Source organism: Xenopus tropicalis, chromosome 3 (genome assembly GCF_000004195.4).
Source record: "Xenopus tropicalis strain Nigerian chromosome 3, UCB_Xtro_10.0, whole genome shotgun sequence".
Lineage (NCBI taxonomy): Eukaryota > Metazoa > Chordata > Amphibia > Anura > Pipidae > Xenopus > Xenopus tropicalis.
Window position 1 is genome coordinate 130,025,350 of NC_030679.2, and position 23,524 is coordinate 130,048,873.

General features: G+C 43.2%; 1 protein-coding gene across 1 annotated transcript; it reads right to left on the reverse strand.

The window, feature by feature from the left end:
- Positions 1 to 2,575: 2,575 nt before the first annotated feature.
- On the reverse strand, positions 2,576 to 15,263 carry egr3 (early growth response 3). Its single transcript, XM_002932703.5, has 2 exons — positions 14,487 to 15,263; positions 2,576 to 6,017 (listed from the first exon to the last, which is right to left on the reverse strand). The coding sequence occupies exons 1-2, from the start codon at positions 14,632 to 14,634 to the stop codon at positions 5,023 to 5,025; spliced, it is 1,143 nt and encodes a 380-aa protein (XP_002932749.1). The 5' UTR covers positions 14,635 to 15,263; the 3' UTR covers positions 2,576 to 5,022.
- Positions 15,264 to 23,524: the final 8,261 nt, after the last annotated feature.

A 23,524-nucleotide genomic window follows, 5' to 3' on the forward strand; every position in this document is an offset into this window, starting at 1 on the left:
CGCAAGCGCAAAAACTGAGCACACATTGATACTATTCAAAAAGGTACTTCCATCCATACGTGCTCCTTTGCATTTTGTGGCAAGTGTAAATATGCCCGTTCTGCCTCTTTATGAATTACACGCATTCAACTGCATGCAATGAAGCAAGATATCCCTGCAATTATCATGAGCCTACGACTGATTTCAATGCCAGGGTTCCCGAGTTCCCTTAGTGGGGGGACCCGTTGCTAAAGGGAGAGGAGACTGGTCGTGCAAGTGTCACAAAAAGTTTTGAAGCAGTGACTCTGTTATGGAGGCAGAGCATTTATACCAAGAACACAACATGCACTACAGGGATGGAAAGAGCAGAGAAGTGAGTGTGTAGTTAACCAGAGCAATGAATGTGCATAGTAGCATTATCTAACCTAGCTTAAGAGTGCAAAACTGCAGTAACCCATAGCAACCAATGAGCAATTATTTTGATCAGTCTAGTGCAAATTGGACTAATAAAAAGAAAGATCTGATTGGTTGCTATAGGTTACTACACTTGTGCAAATTGGTAACTGTGTTAGTATAAAAAAAAACCCTTGGTGCAATCTCTGATCCAGGCACAGTTAAGTTATTTTATTAGACTGACATTTATCTTGCTTTATATATATATATATATATATATATATATATATATATATATATATATATATATATATATATATATATATATATGAATCTCTTTTGTCACTTGTATCCCATGATCAAATCTCCTCTCTTCATATACTGCACTCAGGCTATTAAACCCTGAGATCTTGCTGAAGGTAGGGGGATGCTCCAAGAAGCAAGGCTGAGGTATCACATTGAGTTTGGACAACACACAGAAACAGAGAGATGTATGACCCCAATGAATAAAGGCAGGAAGTGTATTGTGTGTAAATTAATATGTTCTGTACATGGAGCAGCCCATGTGGATAAGAAGTGCAATGTTGGTAAATAGGAAGTGCTATACGTTGAGAGATAGGTGTATGCAACTGCAAGGAAGTGCAATGCATGGAGCAGCTTGTGGGTAGGTGTATGCAAATGCAAGCAAGTGCAATGCATGGAGCAGCTTGTGGACAGGCGTATGCAACTAGGAAGTGCAGTGCATGGAGCAGCTTGTGGATAGGTGTATGCAACTAGGAAGTGCAGTGCATGGAGCAGCTTGTGGAGAGGTGTATGCAACTAGGAAGTGCATTGCATGGAGCAGCTTGTGGACAGGCGTATGCAACTAGGAAGTGCAGTGCATGGAGCAGCTTGTGGATAGGTGTATGCAACTAGGAAGTGCAGTGCATGGAGCAGCTTGTGGACAGGCGTATGCAACTAGGAAGTACAGTGCATGGAGCAGCTTGTGGATAGGTGTATGCAACTAGGAAGTGCAGTGCATGGAGCAGCTTGTGGACAGGCGTATGCAACTAGGAAGTGCAGTGCATGGAGCAGCTTGTGGGTAGGCGTATGCAACTAGGAAGTGCAGTGCATGGAGCAGCTTGTGGACAGGCGTATGCAACTAGGAAGTGCAGTGCATGGAGCAGCTTGTGGGTAGGCGTATGCAACTAGGAAGTGCAGTGCATGGAGCAGCTTGTGGACAGGCGTATGCAACTAGGAAGTGCAGTGCATGGAGCAGCTTGTGGACAGGTGTATGCAACTAGGAAGTGCAGTGCATGGAGCAGCTTGTGGGTAGGCGTATGCAACTAGGAAGTGCAGTGCATGGAGCAGCTTATGGATAGGTGTATGCAACTAGGAAGTACAGTGCATGGAGCAGCTTGTGGGTAGGCGTATGCAACTAGGAAGTGCAGTGCATGGAGCAGCTTGTGGACAGGCGTATGCAACTAGGAAGTGCAGTGCATGGAGCAGCTTGTGGACAGGCGTATGCAACTAGGAAGTGCAGTGCATGGAGCAGCTTGTGGGTAGGCGTATGCAACTAGGAAGTGCAGTGCATGGAGCAGCTTATGGATAGGTGTATGCAACTAGGAAGTACAGTGCATGGAGCAGCTTGTGGGTAGGCGTATGCAACTAGGAAGTGCAGTGCATTGAGCAGCTTGTGGACAGGCGTATGCAACTAGGAAGTGCAGTGCATGGAGCAGCTTGTGGACAGGCGTATGCAACTAGGAAGTGCAGTGCATGGAGCAGCTTGTGGACAGGCGTATGCAACTAGGAAGTGCAGTGCATGGAGCAGCTTGTGGGTAGGCGTATGCAACTAGGAAGTACAGTGCATGGAGCAGCTTGTGGACAGGCGTATGCAACTAGGAAGTGCAGTGCATGGAGCAGCTTGTGGACAGGCGTATGCAACTAGGAAGTGCAGTGCATGGAGCAGCTTGTGGACAGGCGTATGCAACTAGGAAGTGCAGTGCATGGAGCAGCTTGTGGACAGGCGTATGCAACTAGGAAGTGCAGTGCATGGAGCAGCTTTTGGATAGGTGTATGCAACTAGGAAGTGCAGTGCATGGAGCAGCTTGTGGATAGGAAACGTAGTGCATGCATCTAGGAAGTGCTGTACATGGAGCAGCTCATGTGGATCAGGAGTGCAGTGCATGTAGAGCTGTTTATCTGTGTTATTAATTTTTTTTTTATATCTGCCTTTAGTAGTATGCCTTCAGAGTATGAAGCTGTGCAGCCAAGAAAAATACAGTTATGCTGACAGTGAAGGGGTTAATGCGATATCCCTTTTTTTGCACCAGAATCATTACAGCATAGCAGCCAAACTTACCAGGAAAAAGAAAGAGTTAATTTCTAGAGCTGTCATGCAGACATGCAAGAGAGAGAGAGAAAAAGAGAGAGTGGTGGGGAGATGGGGCGGCTCACCCCAAACCTGCCCCCACCCATTCATATCAAACTGACAAACACATCATTTTATAAAGAGAAAGGCAGGAGAGCAGGCAGACATATCCGAGGGAAGGAGGGGAGTGAATGACAGCAAGTGAAGAGGGACTGAGCAGTAATAAGTGCTAGTAAATGAGAGGGAGGGGAGAAGGGAGGAAGATAGGAAGCCCTCCATGTGGAACTACAACTTCTCTCATGCTCCCATTAGGACTGCTCATTTGGGGAAGATGAAATTTGTCCTTCTCTACCTTTCCTTCCGTTCCATCTGTCTGAAAATATAAACAGTGTAATGGAGAACTTTGTGTGACCAATGGTGGGATATACAGATAAACTAGTATGAAATGTTAATTGGGAATTTAAACAGAAAAAATCAGATCATTTAAACCCCAAAATGCTCAGCTTCCATTTACTCTGTTGAGGCTTTAAGCCTGACACCCACAGGTGCAGAGGTGTCTGTGGGCCCTGGCACCCACAACCCACAAAGCAGTTATTCCACTCTTACAGGAGTACAAGTCTGTTTTGCCTTGGGCCCTTCCCTTAAACCTTGCTTGAACCTTGCTTGGCTGCACTGGGATGCTACATTCTGCAGCGGAGCAGCAGCTACCATAGGGAATAATGAGTTAAATACAGAGATGGAGCGTGCAGATGTGGGCATAGATACACATTTTGCAAATCGTGCACCAGGGTGAAGTTTTCTTGAGCTGTGAGAATGGAAAAGAATGCAAGAATAGTAAGGAGATTTGGGAGGAACAATGAATGAATGGCATAAAAAGGAAAATGAGTTGCCAAATAATGACAAAGGTACAGACTTAAGAGCCAGATTGAGAAGGAAGGACAGGGTAATAGACAGGGTTATGGTGTACTATATGCTGTGGGTATACCAGGGGTACCGACATGCACACACTCAGCCATAACACTGGTCATTCCAGGATCCAACTATTATCATGATAAAAATGTAATCAATAACTAAAGCTTCAGATAATTTCACTAACATGTAGTGGATAGGCCTAAAATGTGTCACTGACCACAGCCGTAGCACTGATCCCACAGGACACACAATCACTGCCACGCTGTTGCCTGTTCACAGCCACAATCTCACACACTCACACACACACGGTGACTCAAGCTGTAGCTGTTTTCTTTTCCTAATAAAACTGTGTGACAGACGTTAAAAAGAAAAGCAGGGGGGAGCATGTACGAGAGAGAGAGAGAGAGAGAGAGAAGAAAATGAGAGTAAGAAAGGGGGATGGAGAGCGGAATTCTCTGAGAGGAGAAAGAAAGAAAATATACCAAAGATGGATGTAACTGTTGGAAAGAGAGATGTGAGAAGATAAAGGAAGAGATCAATCAGATAGATAGCAAGAAAGATAGATAGATAGATAGATAGATAGATAGATGATAGATAGATAGATAGATAGATAGATAGATAGATAGATAGATAGAAGCACCCTGGGATATAATTGTGAAGACACACAGAGCTACTAGTAGCAGCTACTTTTTCACGGCTCCTAAATGCCAGAAAATCCCCTGCCATAGACAATAATGAGAATTGCCTCTGCTAAAAAACACGTAGAGACAATTATCAGTAAGTGATCAGTATTGTCTATTTTAGTAGCCACGACAAGTAGCTGATACTAGTAACTCCGTGTGTCTTCACCCTAACAGTTGGAGATACAGTAGCAGCAGAATCTTATCTAGGCAGCATTTAGGGACCAGAAGCCCTCACAAATTATGACCCTGTTTTTAGAATAACCTCAGCTTCTCTGTACTTCTGACAGGGGCACACAAATGGAGGATAATTCTGTGTGCTAAATGTCACTATAAAATGCATTGTGGGTACAGAGAAGAGATGGATGAATGATCTGTTAGTACAGCATATTAGGGGCAAGGTGGATTCTGGCCTAATGGATGAAGTCATGATCTGCATGTGTTCACAGCAGTGGTAATGGAGTGCAAGTCTAGCACTGCTGGGTAGCTATTAAGGGTGAGCATGGAGTAATATGCAGTAGTATAGATCACTTGACAGAAAGGAGCAATGCTCTGCGGGTCTTCAACTGATGCCAATGCTCAGCTAATATTTGTCCAGGAATGAATGCATGGGGAATGTTCTTTTAAACACATTTCCCTGAGGCAGGGATGCATGATAATGTGTTCTCTTCACCTTTAGTTATACCCAGGGCTGGGCAGAAACAGTCCTTAAGCACAGGTGGTTACCACTGGTGCCCCACCCACAGAAGGTGAGCAGACAGCCTTGTCCCCTCCCTTCTTATCTTTCTGCTTGAGATGAATCTTTGCATGCCTTTTCCTCTCATCACTACGTGCAAATTTGCGTCCACAGAAATCACAAGCGAAGGGCTTTTCCCCAGTGTGAGTGCGAATGTGGGTGGTGAGGTGGTCAGAGCGGCTGAAGCTCCGCATACAGATGCGACACTGAAAGGGCTTGTGTCCCGTGTGGATACGCAGATGGCGAGTGAGCTCATCTGAGCGCGAAAAACGACGGTCACAGCCTTCTGCAGGGCAGGCATGAGGCCTTTCATGGAGAGGGGTTTTACTAGGACGGTTGGGGTACTTTCTGGGACGGATGGGTTTCAGGGTTAGAGGTGGTTGGTGGCCCATGCCTCCAAAGCTGGGCAAAACCTGCTTTTCCTTAAATGCCTTAATGGTTTCCAGTGGTGTTATAGGTGGTGGATTGACCCTTATAGCCTCCATATTCTGAAAAGGCTTTTGGTCCACTGGAGGCATCTCTGTGTTGTGATGGAACAAATTATAGTCTGGTATCATAGGGAAAACACCAGAGTCCAAGCTCTGTTTGGCAGATGAGTAATCCTGAGAGGTGTAGGGTGCCATGCCACCTCCTTGGAAGCCCACTTGCTCATGGTATAGGTCACCACAGCCAGCATATGATGGTAAACCATGGAACATAGATTCCACATCATTTTGATTTTGTCCCATAAGGCCACCGTTACCTCCACCGTTTCCAGTTCCTCCGCCATTTGGTGCTTGTGAAGTCTGCACGCCAAGGATGCCGGAGCTCATGAGGCTAATTATGTTCTCCTGGCACCAACTGGAGGGTGAGTCAAAGGAAAACTTGCCCAAATAGGTGACAGTCTTATTACCTGGCTGAAACGTGCCATTGTAGGAGAGATCCTGGGAGTTCTTGTCATTGTTCAAGCCCAAGTCAATCACATTATCTAGAGGAAAACAGAGACAATATGGCTCTCAGGTATATATACTGTACATGTTTTATCATTACTTCAGCAATTGGTCTGAGGCCCTGAAACAGGAAATTGCAATAGGACTCATTTACTTATGCTATGCCCAAAAAAATTCTAAACTGCACCCACTAAAATGCATCACAAATAGCACCTACATGCAGTCATCTATGCTAGCACTGTGCTCTATTTTAGTGCAAGGGAAGTGCAAAGTGCAGCCATCTCCACAAGGGGGCCCTCTTCCTTAACATCTATTATTACAAGGGGACAACATATGTTTTTCCCACCACATTTTGTAATTTCACATTTAATTATTTGTGCAAAAATATCTTGTTTAATTTAAAATGTAATTTATTGCACATTTCACATTTCTGTTCCAAAAGTTTTGGAAATTTCTAGCCTGTTCATAAAGCATTTCACCAGACATGTTGACCAAAGTTTTCTAAAATGTAATCTTCACACAAGGGCAGATGAATCGCATTAGGAGTAATTTATGGTACGCCCAGGTAGAAGTACTAGAGCACCAAGGGAAGCAAGTGCCTTCCCCAACTGCCACCTTAAATGAATAAAGTGCTGCTGAATGCAGGTACCACTGTATTCATGGGGGTAGCCACAGGGCATTGTGCTCCAAGCATAACTGTTTAAAGCAGGAATGTTGGGTGCAAATTGTGTCCATTCTTTGCACTTAAGATGTAAATGGCCCCTTGTATTTCCTAGGGATATTGAAATATATGTTTTTGCTTTTTTAAAAAAATACTGAAATGTCTCAAAAATATCATTTTTAGTTTTATCTTGATACTATAGAAAACACTGTCATAGTGTTTCGTTCACTAAACTCAAAAATGTCCTCTAAGTTATCTTTCTGCCCATCACTTATTGGCTCAACTTCAGAAGGTACACAGGAGCTCTGCCTGCCAATGAATAGAAGAGGCCACGGGCTCTTTACACATAAACAGCATAAAGGGAATAGCAGAGGAGTGTGTATGTGAAGCATGTGGGTACTTGTAGCAAGACCCACTATATGGAGGGACACCATGCCAGTGAAATATATCTTACATCTGCCTATCCCTAGAAAGAGAGAGTGACAAATATAAGAAGGTATATCTAATTAACTCTGTATTGAAAGCTATTACCTATTACATAGATCATTTCCACTGTGCACATTCCTATATCAAAGAGAGAACTATATATTATGTTCTCCATAGCCCCAAGAACTTGCACAAAAGGAGTTGGTATTTGGAACAATACTATGTACTTCAGTGATCCCCAACCAGTAGCTCGGGGGCAACATGTTGCTCCCCAACCCCTTGGATGTTGCTCTCAGTGTTATTTTTGAATTCCTGACTTGGGGGCAAGTTTTGGTTGAATAAAAACAAGGTTTACTACCCAATAAAGCCTCCTGTAAGCTGATAGTGTGCATAGAGGCTCCTAATAGCCAATCTTAGCCCTTATTTGGCACCTCTATGCACTTTTATGACGCTTGTGTTGCTCCCCAAGTCTTTTTACATTTGACTGTGGCTCATGAGTAAGTAAGGTTGGGGATCCCTGATGTACTTCATAGGGGGTCAGGAGAGCCAAAACTTTTGACTGTTCTGCCCCAATAAGGGGTAATTATATCTTAGTTGGGATCAAGTACAAGGTACTGTTTTATTATTACAGACAAAATCAAAATCATTTTCAAAAATGTAAATTATTTGATTTATTTTGATTTGAAAAAAAAAAATGAATCTATCGGAGACGGCCTTCCCATAATTCAGAGGTTTCTGGATAACAGGTTTCCAGATAACGGATCTCATACCTGTACTAAATATTATCAGTTACATACCCTGTATGCACACACTGACCCCCACTTCCAAGTGCATACTTGTATACATGTACAAACTGCAAAGCCTAGTGAATGATTGCCTTGGTGCATACTTACTCAGATCTACATGGCTAAATACACTAAGATACAAATGGTATTAACCGTATATGTGTAAGGCGTGGGCACTCATTATTAGGTTAGCTCCTATCACTTTTGTTGGTTATCTATGTATCTATCTGCCAGTCTCTCAGCCTGTCTATCTATCTGCCTGCCTACTTGTTTGTAGTCTGTCCATCTTTCTTAAGAACATATCCAGTACTACTCAGCTGGGTATTTCATTTGACAGCAAGGGACAAAGTATTTACATTATGTCACCTAGGAAGATTGTACTTAATAACAGCTAAGGCACGCTCTGCATTTCCTCCGCTGACATTTATTGCTATATTTTTTAACCATTTAAGATAATTCCTGTGTTGACTATAAACACCTGCAAGATAGCAAGATAGTGTTGGCCACAACTTGTATGTGATGAGCCAACAGTGACACAAACTAGCACATATTTCAGGGGATGTCTATTCGAATGCAGTTCTACTAATGGAATTGAGTCCAAATCACTTGGAGCCATTAAACTTAAGGAACTAGGAATGTTCCCTTGCTTCTACGCAAGCAGTTCATCAGATCAGGCAGAATGGGTGCAATGGTGCTCTCCACAAGTTGCTTGAACAATATGAAGTGTGAATAGTGTCAATGTGCACTCATTTATCTGTATTCATGGTAGCACTGTGCACTTGTGTCTGTAAATGAGCAATATAATGTTTAGTATATTCCACCTTGTTAGCCCAAGATGCAATAAGGCACCAAGAGTTAGCATATGATTTCCAGTAGATGGTGCTAGGTGACTAACAGGTTAATAAAGCACCTAGGGGGTCTGGATATTTCAGTCAGTTAGTCTGTGTATTAGATATAAGGGTTAAAATATGGCACCCAGGAGTAACGTGCTGTACCTGGGAGATATTGCTTTTTAAGCATCCAAGGCCACATTATCTGATAAAGACTTAGCTGTAAAGGTCCCGCACAAGACATACCAAGAAGCACTGCCAGAGTTGGGCTACTTTTTAGCGGTGCTGTGCTGGCAGTGAATTGGTTAAATGTGGAAATCCCCCTACCCCGCAGTACACCTACTCACCCCCTTCCTGTGAGCTGTCACCAGCTGCCCCCACTGTCACCTCCCCGCTTAGTCTCCTGCCTTCCCCACACAGGGCTGGGAGCTCCCCCACCCCCACAGTCGTATTTAAAGATTTCCTCCCCCCCCCATATAATGTTTGGTGTATCTAAAGAGGGGACCAGAGCTTCTGTCACATCAATAAGGCACTGAGGAGATGGGTTTCCCAAGGTGATGACATATGTGACTTACTAGGTCACTGATTGTGCCACAGGGACCCTCAGAAAGTGAATAAGCCTAAGCTGTTGTGACATAATGGGTGTGTTTGTGGTCAGTGATCCTCAGCAGTGAGGCAATTGGGATACCCTCTGTGATGCAGCAGAAAATATAAATACCCGGTAGGTGATTGGTCGCCATTGAAAAATAAAGTAACCCTTTCTGTTCTGCAGAGTTGCCGGTGCACATTAGGGAATTTGAAACCAATGACACCCAAACTTTATTCTGCAGCTTTAGTTCGAGATCAGCAGAACACAGGATGCCTCTGAGCATTTAACAGCAGCACAACACTTAAAGTGGCACTGCATACAGATTCTGCCCAAAAAGCACCACAGGCACCGCATATGGAGCAGCCACCAACTCCAGTAGGTGTGGCACTGACAGCACTACTTGCGCTGATAGCAGAGCCTGTACATGGCAATACAGAGACTGTCCATAACAAAAAAGCAGACCTGAAAAAAAAAAGCTGAAGCATCACAGAATGCACTTGCATAATACTGACACTATTACTTGACAATAGCCAGAGCTTTATCATACTGGGAATCACTTGTAAACACTATTTGCACTATTACTCACCACCAGGCAGCTACAAACAATGAGAAACCATAGCTTTACCTCAGCACGTGCTACTACTTATTAGCAAATGTTACCATACTGTGCACTATTACTCAATAGGCAGATCTTTATGCACACTACTACTCATAGCATTATTCAGTATCAAAATAACAATACATGTGTCATACTAGGCACAAAAGTTAGTTTGTGCCGCGGGGGCGACTAACTGCTCCGAAATGCCTTTCCACTGACAACAGTAGGAGTCACCGGTGAAAAGGCCTACGCATTGCTATGGCTTTCCGAAGTTGGACAAAGTTGCCTTTAGGAGGAAAGTTAAGCTCAAATACAGGCAAAGCTTTATTGTACGGCTACGTTATCATATGGGTACTAGAACTCAGGGAGAACGTTATCATATTGGACACTAGTACTCCTCAGTAAGGAGAGCCTTATACTATGCACTAAAATGCAACAGTAGTGAGAGCTTTTTATTCTGGGCACTAGTACTCAAAAGCAGGGAGAGTAAATCATATGGTGAATGTTTACTCAGAAAATCATATTGGACACCAGCACTTAACAGCAGGGAGAGCTTTATCATACTATGTACTAGTACTCAGATGCAGGGGGAGCTTTATCATTGAGTACTAGTACTCAATATCACGCTGGATACTAGTACTCAACAGGGAGAGCCTCATCATAATATGTGCTACTGTGCTACAGCAGGGAGAGCTTAATCATTCTGGGCAATAGTACTCAACAGCAGGAAGAGCTTTATCATATGGTACAATAAAACTCAGCAGCAGGGAGAGCTTTATCATACGGTACAATAATACTCAGCAGCAGGGAGAGCTTTATCATACGGTACAATAATACTCAGCAGCAGGGAGAGCTTTATCATACGGTACAATAATACTCAGCAGCAGGGAGAGCTTTATCATACGGTACAATAATACTCAACAACAGGAAGAGCTTTATCATATGGTACAATAATACTCAGCAGCAGGGAGAGCTTTATCATACGGTACAATAATACTCAGCAGTAGGGAGAGCTTTATCATACGGTACAATAATACTCAACAACAGGAAGAGCTTTATCCTACGGTACAATAATACTCAGCAGCAGGGAGAGCTTTATCCTACGGTACAATAATACTCAGCAGCAGGGAGAGCTTTATCATACGGTACAATAATACTCAGCAGTAGGGAGAGCTTTATCCTACGGTACAATAATACTCAGCAGCAGGGAGAGCTTTATCATACGGTACAATAATACTCAGCAGTAGGGAGAGCTTTATCCTACGGTACAATAATACTCAGCAGCAGGAAGAGCTTTATCATACGGTACAATAATACTCAGCAGCAGGGAGAGCTTTTCATAGTGAGCACTAACACTTAACAGTAAGGAGAGTTTATCATATAGTAAATGGTTACTCAGAACATCAAGCACATAACAGGGAGAGCTTTATTATTCTGGACACTAGTACTGAACTTTAGGGAGAGCTTTAGCATAATGTGTACTAGTACTCTGCTGCAGGGAGAATGTTTTGTATGTATGTATATCTTTATTTATAAAGCGCTGTACAGAAGAACAATAAATTAATACAACAAGGGCGTTATTAAAATAAAAGATAGATACTAACTATGGTAATAAATACAAGGTACAGTTGCAATAAGTTAAGAATCAAAGAGACAAGAGTATGGAGGTCCCTGCCCCATAGAGCTTGTAATCTGTTTGTGAGGGTAACTTACAGACACAAATAGGAGGATATTAGTGCTGCAGGTTACAGTGGGTGGCACTGCAATATAAGTGCTAGTTCCTAGATCAGGTGCTGTGCCAGTGCCCATATTGGATAATAGTATCATACTGTGCACTAGTACTCAACAGCAGGAAAAAAACCATTGGGATATTGGACATTAGTACTTAACAGAATGGAAAGCTTTATCAGAATATACACTAGTACCCAACAGCAGGGAGGGCTTTATCATAATGTTATCAAAAGTTATACATACATACATACTGTGCACTACAGGGAAGGTTTATTATACCGGATGCTACTGCACAACAGCAGAGTGAGCTTTATTATACTGGGCACTGGTACTCAACAACAGTGAGAACTTTATCATACTGGGTAATAGTATTCAACAGCAAGGAGAGATTTATCACACTGTGCACTAGTGCTCAGCAGCTGGGTGAGCTTTATAGTACTCTGCACCAGTATTTAACTGCAGGGAGAGCTTTATCATTTGGTGAATCATATTGCATACTAGTACTCAACAACAGGGAAGGCTTAATCATACCGGGCACACTGAGCAACAGCTTTATCATACTGGGAACTAGTACTCAACAGCAAGGAGAGCTTTAGCATACTCGGCACTAGTACTCAACAGCAAGGAGAGCTTTAGCATACTCGGCACTAGTACTCAACAGCAAGGAGAGCTTTAGCATACTCGGCACTAGTACTCAACAGCAAGGAGAGCTTTAGCATACTCGGCACTAGTACTTAACAGCAAGGAGAGCTTTAGCATACTCGGCACTAGTACTCAACAGCAAAGAGAGCTTTAGCATACTCGGCACTAGTACTCAACAGCAAGGAGAGCTTTAGCATACTCGGCACTAGTACTCAACAGCAAGGAGAGCTTTAGCATACTCGGCACTAGTACTCAACAGCAAGGAGAGCTTTAGCATACTCGGCACTAGTACTCAACAGCAAGGAGAGCTTTAGCATACTCGGCACTAGTACTCAACAGCAGGGAGAACAGACAGAACATCTTTATGATACTATACAATACCATGTGCCGCCACTGAACAATATACACAATTATAGTGCTGTGCATAATGAATCAAAAATAACTTGCAATAGAGTGTATGAAACAGCAACAGTTGTAGCAAAACAAAAAGTTCTGACCCAACAACAGGCTGAAATGTATAACACCATCTCATCAGTCATGAGTTTTACTAGTCTGCATACTACTACTGAATTGGTGAACTGATTTACAGTGTGATGCCATGTTACTAGATACTAACAATACACAGCAATACTATAGCTACTTACTATAGCTACTTACCAAGAGAAGTTCCAGGAGCTTACACTGCTACCCAGAAACTAAGGGAGGCTACAGAAACATACACTTCTCTCAGGTCTAAGCACTCCCTCTGCTGTTGGCTTTCTTTACTAGTGGGGCAAGCCCAACATAGGGGTCCTACTCTAAGACCCTGATACTGTTTGGAGCAACAGTGATCTTGCCAATAAGCAAACTTTGAATTTGTCTTTAGTTTTTGTTCTCCTCCTCTCACTTGTTTTTTTGCTAGCCCAGAAATACTGCATGTCCAGTGCCACTTGGTAGCAAGTCAGCAAGATGATGCCAGCAGGTCATACTTCTCAGTGTCCCTGATACTTTTATAATCAGTATTGGTTTGGGTCTGTCTGGCCAAAAGGCAACAAAGACCTCAGTCTTTAGTACTTGTTCTTTCAACCCATTTGATCTTTTCACTCCTAGCCCAGAAATACTGGATAGCCACTGCAATTTAGTCTACATATCAAAGCTATTTGGTAGCAGGTTGTGGGAGTATGATGTTAGTAAGTCACACACTGGGACACTCCAAGCTGCCTCTGACCATGCTCAGTTCCATAAAGGCAGAGATCCCCAACCAGTGTCTCGGGGGCAACATGTTGCTCCCCAACCCCTTGGCTGTTGCTCTCAGTGCCCCCAAACCAGGTAGTTATTTTTGAATTCCTGACTTGGGGGCAAGTTTTGATAGTGTGCATAGAGGCTACTTAATAGCCAATCTTAGCCCTTATTTGGCACCTCCATGAACTTTTATGGTGCTTGTGTTGCTCTCTGGGTCTTTTTACATTTTACTGTGGCTCAGAGTAAGAAAGGTTGGGGACCCCTGCATTAAACAATCGGGCCAATTACAATGTAATTTAATCTGCAGGCATACAACTATGGCATTCAGCTTGCACTGGGGCTCTATACCCTGGAAAGCAGAGCTGCTAATACATGAACCCTCTATCCACTTGCCCTGCTATAGCCTGATGCCAGAGGTAATCTCAGCCTGGTAAAAACAATTGGGAAAAGAGGTTGGAGGTGCTGGTTCTGGGAGACAGGGCTTGACAGTGCAGGTAACTACTAACCAACACTAGGCACTGAATGTTACACACTGCCAAGCATTAGAGCTTTATTAAGTAGTTCCCTTACTACACATTGAATGGACTACCAATAACAGGCAGAGAGGTACTATGCCATCCCCACAGAGTGGCATCCAACAATGCACAGCGCTGTGCCATCACCATACACTGGCATCCTACAGACAGAGCTTTGCACTGCGCTCACTTGTACTATACTATATACTAGCGATACTACTTATACTAGCGATAACGATGCAAATCCTTCCCAACCTACCCCCATGCTGTGAGATTTAGCGAGGAGCGCATTACAGAAGGAGGTTACCGAACCGTAGGATGATGACTTATTCATCATGATGCGGAGCAATTGCGCCCAGCGTTACCCTGCCACCCAACACGCTGGGCTGTACTATGTATGTCATGGGGCAAGCAGGAGCCTATAACGATTCGCTATAACATGCAACCACTTGTTAACCCCCAATCCATTTTATTGCCCCCATCCTAATAGGTTCGCTGCTCCCACTCACCTGTAGACATGACCGGATAGTGCTGATCGTTGCCACCAGGGTAGATGGCTAGAGATCCAGACAGATCCTGCCCCTCTTCGGGGTACAGGGAATCCGGCAGCAGAGAGGTCATGTTCACTTGTAGCTTGTCCAACAGCTTGCCAGTCATTGCCCCAGCATTACCCAGGGGGGCAATAGGTAACTCACTTACCCCTAATGTGACAGCCACCTCCAGTCAGGGGCTGCCAGCCCAAGGGTTGCGATCTAAAGGCTGCCTCTGGCTGCCTGTCTGCCTACAGAATATAGAATTCCCTACAGGATGGGGCTATTATCTACCCCGGGGGTAGAATGGAGGCGGGATGCTAGTGTTACCCTAAATAGATGCGATAGGGCTGCCTGTGAATTCTTCCCCTTGGGAGGTTAGGAAAAGTGCAGGGAGCAGTGGAATGCCAGGGTCCCTCTGGGGCGGTGTGGATCCATCACATAGGGCGCAATGAGCCCCAGCCACACGGAGAGGGGGCACAGGCTGGAGAGAAGGGGAGAGGCGGCTCGGTTGGAGGTTCAGCGATAGTAGAAGTGGGCAAAAGAGCAGCCTCCGGGGCTGCTGCCAATGACAGTCCGATGGCAAGAGACGGTGGCATCAGATCTGCCCCAGGGAGCCTACTGATGGGTGCAGGGTGAGAGTTGTTATAGAGGGAGATCGGCAGGGGTGACGGGGATGCCCCATAGGTCGGGGTTGGTACGGCTGTTGTAGCTGTGCCCCCCCGGGTGTAGGGGAGTTAGCGCTCTCTCCTCGCTTGCTGAATCCTGACGCTCTGTTCGGGGACTCCGGCTCCTTTTATCTCCGCCCGGGGAAGCTCCAGTGACGTAACTGCCCATATATGGACACAGAGAGTCAGTAGCAGCGCAACGGGACAATAAAGCGAAAGCAGGAAGCTCCTCCGTGTCCGGGACCCCCTAGCCCTCTCCAGAGAGTTTCACCTATACACATATACACATATACACCTATACACATATACACCTATACACATATACACCTATACACATATACACATATACACCTATACACATATACACCTTTACACCTATACATATAATCATATACAACTATACACATATACACCTTTACACCTATACATATAATCATATACACCTATACACATATACATATAATCATATACACATATACACCTATACACATATACACCTTTACACATATACATATAATCATATACACCGATACACATATACACATATACACCTATACACATATACACCTATACACATATACACCTATACACATATACACCTATACACATATACACCTATACAAATAATCATATACACCTATACACATATACACCTATACACATATACACCTATACATATATACACCTATACACATATACACCTATACACATATACACCTATACACATATACACCTATACACATATACACCTATACATATAAATATACACACCTATACATGTAAAGGTAAACAAAGGTCCAGGGCCGGATGGGATTCATCCCAGGGTATTAAATGAGCTGAGCGCTGTGATTGCCAAGCCTCTTCACTTAATTTTTCAGGATTCGTTGAGGTTTGGCATGGTGCCGAGAGACTGGCGGATTGCTAATGTGGTGCCGTTATTTAAAAAGGGATCCCATTCTCAGCCTGAAAACTATAGGCCTGTTAGTCTGACATCAGTAGTAGGAAAGCTTCTGGAAGGGGTAATAAGGGATAGGATAGATGAATACATTGCAGTTCACAATACTATTAGTTTGTGCCAGCATGGTTTTATGCGTAACAGATCTTGCCAGACTAATTTAGTTGCCTTTTATGAGGAGGTGAGCAGGAACCTTGATGCTGGAATGGCAGTTGATGTCATCTACTTAGATTTTGCTAAAGCGTTTGATACAGTACCTCACAGAAGGTTAATGATCAAATTGAGGAATATTGGCCTAGAACATAATATTTGTAATTGGATAGAAAACTGGCTGAAGGATAGAGTACAAAGAGTGGTTGTAAATGGAACATTTTCTAATTGGGCCAGTGTGGTTAGTGGGTACCGCAGGGGTCAGTCCTTGGGCCTTTGCTTTTTAACTTGTTTATTAATGACCTGGAGGTGGGCATAGACAGTACTGTGTCTATTTTTGCTGATGACACTAAATTGTGCAAAACTATAAGTTCCATGCAGGATGCTGCCGCTTTGCAGAGCGATTTGACAAAATTGGAAAACTGGGCAGCAAACTGGAAAATGAGGTTCAATGTTGATAAGTGCAAAGTTATGCATTTTGGTAGGAATAATATAAACGCAAACTATCTACTGAATGGTAGTGTGTTGGGGGTTTCCTTAATGGAGAAGGATCTAGGGGTTTTTGTTGATAACAAGTTGTCTAATTCCAGGCAGTGTCATTCTGTGGCTACTACAGCAAATAAAGTGCTGTCTTGTATAAAAAAGGGCATTGACTCAAGGGATGAGAACATAATTTTGCCCCTTTATAGGTCCCTGGTAAGGCCTCACCTTGAGTATGCAGTGCAGTTTTGGGCTCCAGTCCTTAAGAAGGATATTAATGAGCTGGAGAGAGTGCAGAGACTGCAACTAAACTGGTGAAGGGGATGGAAGGGTTAAACTATGAGGTGAGACTGTCGAGGTTGGGGTTGTTTTCTCTGGAAAAGAGGCGCTTGCGAGGGGACATGATTACTCTGTACAAGTACATTAGAGGGGATTATAGGCAGTTGGGGGATGTTCTTTTTTCCCATAAAAACAATCAGCGCACCAGAGGCCCCCCCTTTAGATTAGAGGAACGGAGCTTCCATTTGAAGCAGCGGAGGTGGTTTTTCACGGTGAGGGCAGTGAGGTTGGGGAATGCCCTTCCTAGAGATGGGGTAATGGCAGACTCTGTTAATGCCTTTAAGAGGGGCCTGGATGAGTTTTTGAACAAGCAGAATATCCAAGGCTATTGTGATACTAATATCTACAGTTAGTATTACTGGTTGTATATATATCGTTTATGTATGTGAGTGTATAGATTGGTTAGTATAGGTTGTGTGCTGGGTTTACTCGGATGGGTTGAACTTGATGGACAATGGTCTTTTTTCAACACTATGTAACTATGTAACATATACACCTATACACATATACACCTATACACATATACACCTATAAACATATACACATATACACCTATACACCTATACACATATACATATAATCATATACACCTATACACATATACACCTATAAACATATACACCTATACACATATACATATAATCATATACACCTATACACATATACATATAATCATATACACCTATACACATATACACCTATACACATATACACCTATACACATATACATATAATCATATACACCTATACACATATACACCTATACACATATACATATAATCATATACACCTATACACATATACACCTATACACACATACATATAATCATATAGACCTATACACATATACACCTATACACACATACATATAATCATATGCATCTATACACATATACATATAATCATATACACCTATACACATATACATATAATCATATACACCTATACACATATACACCTATACACACATACATATAATCATATACACCTATACACATATACACCTATACACATATACATATAATCATATACACCTATACACATATACACCTATACACATATACACCTATACACATATACACCTATACACATATACACCTATACACATATACACCTATACACATATACACCTATACACATATACACCTATACACATATACATATAATCATATTTATACAGGGGGAGAACTAGAAGTTATTGGGTTTGAGCCCAGCAACACAATCATTTCAGGGTCCCACTAAACATTGGGTATAAAACTTTCCTCAAATGCACATTGAAACCAGCCCTTCCCTCATCCGGCCTCTATTTCCGGAGTCTGGACCCCCAGGAACCAGTGGACCTTCCTACTTTTACCCATTTGGTCTATTCATGGTCATTCCATATTTTATTTTTGAAACAAGGAGGAGGAACAGATGGAAGGATAGATTTTAGTATGTAAAGAAAAAAAAGACTAGGTCTATAAGGAGGCTGAATGTGGAGCTGAGGAAAAGTAGTGTGAACAGTGGGCCTATGGTCTAATGTGTTCTGTTGGGCCCCTGGCATACCAGTCCCACACTGGGGATAGGGAACTCTGTGTACATCATTCCTTCCCATCGTAGTTGGTCTTCTTTTGCTTCATGCCATTTTCCTATGTTTTGATATTGCATATTTTAAGTCAATGCCATGTCCAGAAGTCATTGGCAGTGGAATAAATATCAGTGACAAAGTGGAGTCAACTGCCCCTTAGTCTGCCCAAGCTTGACCCCCCTAATGCTTCCTATTTAGGCATGACCTTTGGGTGCCTATCTCTGTAGGTGCAGGCCCACCTAAAATAGAACTGCACAGGTCTCTAGCCAGGGGTTCTTCTGCCCTAGTTGTTATACCCTGTATATAATAATTAGTCTATTCCTTGCAACATCAGTTTGTCAAGCTCTCCCTTAATAGGAATTTCTTAAATCAGATCATCCATTTATTTAATTCATCTTTCCAGGGGGGATTCAATCCCCTGAGTCAACCTGAGGTGGCTCCTGTGATTCCACCCCCAGCACCATAAGTGCAGAGTCTGCACGGGAAGAGGCAAATTCCCAGTTTTATAACCTGAAATTCAGGTTTTTAAGTTACCAGAAGTGGCTTTTTGCCGCCCCTGGTAACTCGTGGGGTACTGCTGTGTGAAGCCTTATGGCAGCAGCACCCCTGCATCTTTTAGAACTTCTTCCAATTTTTTAATGTGTTTTTTTTTGTAAAGATGCTGTCCAAAGTGTGCCCCGTATGATGACCTTAAAGTAGTGGGGGCCAAAAACCAAGTCCAAAATGTGGTTAGGGCCCCCATAGCTCATACCAAGGTTACTGATAGGTAAAACTATTGCTGCATCAGCCATTTATTCATAGTTCCAAGATCTGACCTTCAAGCTCAGCTTAGATAATTTAAAAGAACGAATTATCTTACATTAAATGGCATTCATGAACACCCCCTAAACCAGAGCTGCACCAAAAGATACTGGTGCCCAAGGCCTACTTTTTGTCACAATTGATGTTCAACAACCCTATTTGCCACCAAATTCTTCTTGCCACTTGCTGCCACCTGGCTGTTAACTGCCAGCCCCCCAGTGCTATGTGCAGAGTTCAGTGTGGGAAACAATGCAATTTTTTCCTAAAATTGAACCCCCGCATCTAGATCTGCCCCTGGCCGAAGCACTGTTCCACTAATGGAGTTATGATTGAAAGTAACTGTGTAATCATCACCACCAAAACAGGGCTACACTATATTATTTCACTATATTATTTTTTTTCTAAATGCCTTCCTACGCTAGTATTAACCCTTGGCTTTGGAATGTTTAACCCACAGAGAAGAGCTGGTTCTGTAAGTCCTGTTGGTCCGGGGGCGGACTCCTATAGGCTGGAGTAGAAAATAAAACAATATGAAAAGAAATGACGGAGTGTTTCAAAGGGCTACAGAGGGCTAGGGTGATACTTTCGTTTCTCTTATTCGTAGGAAAGTGTCAGTAGCGCTTTAACAATGAGTTGTTTCTGACCCATTTACCTAAAGAAGCACCATTAATAACAACCATTATTATTTGATATCTGCATGGGTTTCCTCCCACATTCAAAACATACAGGCAGGCTAACTGGCTCTTTGTGAAATTAGCCATAGTGTGTGTGACTTTCATAGAGACATTAGATTGTAAGCTCCACTGGGCAGAGACTGATGGGAATGTGATAGGGACCTTAGATTGTAAGCTCCATTGGACAGGGACTGATGGGAATGTGATAGGGACCTTAGATTGTAAGCTCCATTGGGGCAGGGACTGATGCGAATGTGATAGGGACCTTAGATTGTAAGCTCCATTGGGGCAGGGACTGATGGGAATGTGATAGGGACCTTAGATTGTAAGCTCCATTGGACAGGGGCTGATGGGAATGTGATAGGGACCTTAGATTGTAAGCTCCATTGGGGCAGGGACTGATGGGAATGTGATAGGGACCTTAGATTGTAAGCTCACTGGGGCAGGGACTGATGGGAATGTGATAGGGACCTTAGATTGTAAGCTCACTGGGGCAGGGAATGATGGGAATGTGATAGGGACCTTAGATTGTAAGCTCACTGGGGCAGGGACTGATGGGAATGTGATAGGGACCTTAGATTGTAAGCTCACTGGGGCAGGGACTGATGGGAATGTGATAGGGACCTTAGATTGTAAGCTCCACTGGGGCAGGGACTGATGGGAATGTGATAGGGACCTTAGATTGTAAGCTCCACTGGGGCAGGGACTGATGGGAATGTGATAGGGACCTTAGATTGTAAGCTCCACTGGGGCAGGGACTGATGGGAATGTGATAGGGACCTTAGATTGTAAGCTCACTGGGGCAGGGAATGATGGGAATGTGATAGGGACCTTAGATTGTAAGCTCCACTGGGGCAGGGCCTGATGGGAATGTGATAGGGACCTTAGATTGTAAGCTCCACTGGGGCAGGGACTGATGGGAATGTGATAGGGACCTTAGATTGTAAGCTCCACTGGGGCAGGGACTGATGGGAATGTGATAGGGACCTTAGATTGTAAGCTCCACTGGGGCAGGGACTGATGGGAATGTGATAGGGACCTTAGGTTACCTTTTAGTATGTTAAAGAATGAACAGTTCTTTTTTTTTAATTTTCTTTTCTGTCTCCCCCCAGCTTTCAAAGGGGTGTCACTAACCCCAGCAGCCAAAAACCGATTGCTACAATTTGATTTTATTTATTCATATTCCAGTTTTTTAATTCGAACCATTGCCTGGTTGCTAGGGTAATTTGGACCCTAGCAACCGTGTGGCTGCTAAAATTCCAAACTGGAGAGTCGCTGAATATAAAGCGAAATAATTTGAAAACCAGAAATAATAAAAAATGAAGACCAATTGCAAATTGTTTCAAAATAGCGCTCTCAGCCACTCACTTGACAGCCCCTTCCATATACTGTGCAGTCAATATATAGCTGCTGCTTATAGCAATACACGTAACCTTGAAGGCTGCTAAAAACACCAGTGGGTACATAACTTTAAAGGACAAGTAACATCATAAAGTGAAAATATTTTGTTTTTCATTTAAAGTTTTGTATTTGTTGATTCCACACCTACAAATAAACTACTCTCCTGTTTTATATGAGAAAGGTATTCATTCTCTAGTTCTGTAGAGAGCCATTTGGTTACGGCTTATCATCCTGTGTAAGGCTAATGGCACAAATGGCTTATTCTCTTAGTGTTAAAGGAACAGTAACACCAAAAAATGAAAGAGCTTTAAAGTAATAAAAATATAATGCACTGTTGCCCTGCACTGGTAAAACTGGTGTGTTTGCTACAGTAACACTACTATAATTTATATAATAAGCTGCTGTGTAGCCACGGGGGCAGCCATTCAAGCTGGAAAAAAGGAGAAAAGGCACAGGTTACATAGCAGATAACAGATAAGTTCTGTAGAATACAATAGTGTTTTATCTGTTATCTGCTATGTGCCTGTGCCTTTTCTCCTTTGAATGGCTGCCTCCATGGCTACATAGCAGCTTATTTATATAAATTATAGTAGACTTTCTGAAGTAAACACACAACTTTTACCAGTGCAGGGCAGCAGCACATTATATTTTAGTTACTTTTATACATTTTTATATTTTGGTGTTACTGTTCCTTTAAAACACCGGCGGAGAAAAGCCTCTGTATGCCATTAGCCTATAAGCCATAACCTTTGTATTCTATACAGTCAGGCTTAATTGACTGCGGCCATGCCAAGCCCTGCTCTGGACAAACAAATCTGCAGCCCAGTTGAAAGTGACACAAGGGGGCTGATTTACTAACCCACGAATCCGACCCGAATTGGAAAAGTTCCGACTTGAAAACGAACATTTTGCGACTTTTTCGTATGTTTTGCGATTTTTTCGGATTCTGTACGAATTTTTCGTTACCAATACGATTTTTGCGTAAAAACGCGAGTTTTTCGTATCCATTACGAAAGTTGCGTAAAAAGTTGCGCATTTTTCGTAGCGTTAAAACTTACGCGAAAAGTTTCGCATTTTTCGTAGCGTTAAAACTTAACGCTACGAAAAATGCGCAACTTTTCGCGTAAGTTTTAACGCTACGCAAAATGCGCAACTTTTTACGCAACTTTCGTAATGGATAGGAAAACTCGCGTTTTTACGCAAAAATCGTATTGGATCGGAAAAATTCGTAAAGAATCCGAAAAAATCGCAAAACATACGAAAAAATCGCAAAGTACCGATCATTACGAAAAAAACGCAATCGGACTCCATTCGACCCGTTCGTGGGTAAGTAAATCAGCCCCAAGGTGTCACATGGAAAGCTGTTTAGTTGAATAGACCATTGGTTTGTTATGTTTATGGCTTTGCTGAATGGTAACATTGCCTGTTCAGTATTTACAGTTTTGAACTGGGCCAGTCAGTCAGACAACCTATTGGACTGGGCCAGTCAGTCAGAAAGCTTATTGGACTGGACCAGTCAGTCAGAAAGCCTATTGGACTGGGCCAGTCGGTCAGAAAGCCTATTGGACTGGGCCAGTCAGTCAAAAAGCCTATTGGACTGGGCCAGTCGGTCAGAAAGCCTATTGGACTGGGCCAGTCGGTCAGAAAGCCTATTGGACTGGGCCAGTCAGTCAAAAAGCCTATTGGACTGGGCCAGTCAGTCAAAAAGCCTATTGGACTGGGCCAGTCAGTCAGAAAGCCTATTGGACTGGGCCAGTCGGTCAGAAAGCCTATTGGACTGGGCCAGTCAGTCGGAAAGCCTATTGGACTGGGCCAGTCAGTCAGAAAGCCTATTGGACTGGGCCAGTCAGTCAGAAAGCTTATTGGACTGGGCCAGTCAGTCAGAAAGCCTATTGGACTGGGCCAGTCAGTCAGAAAGCTTATTGGACTGGGCCAGGCAGTCAGAAAGCCTATTGGACTGGGCCAGTCGGTCGGAAAGCCTA

Coding starts and splice junctions, on each gene's coding strand:
- egr3 (XM_002932703.5), bottom strand. CDS start 14,634: ATGACTGGCAAGCTGTTGGACAAGCTACAAGTGAACATGACCTCTCTG. Junction 6,018..14,486: donor CTATCCGGTCATGTCTACAG/GTGAGTGGGAGC, acceptor GTTTTCCTCTAG/ATAATGTGATTGACTTGGGC.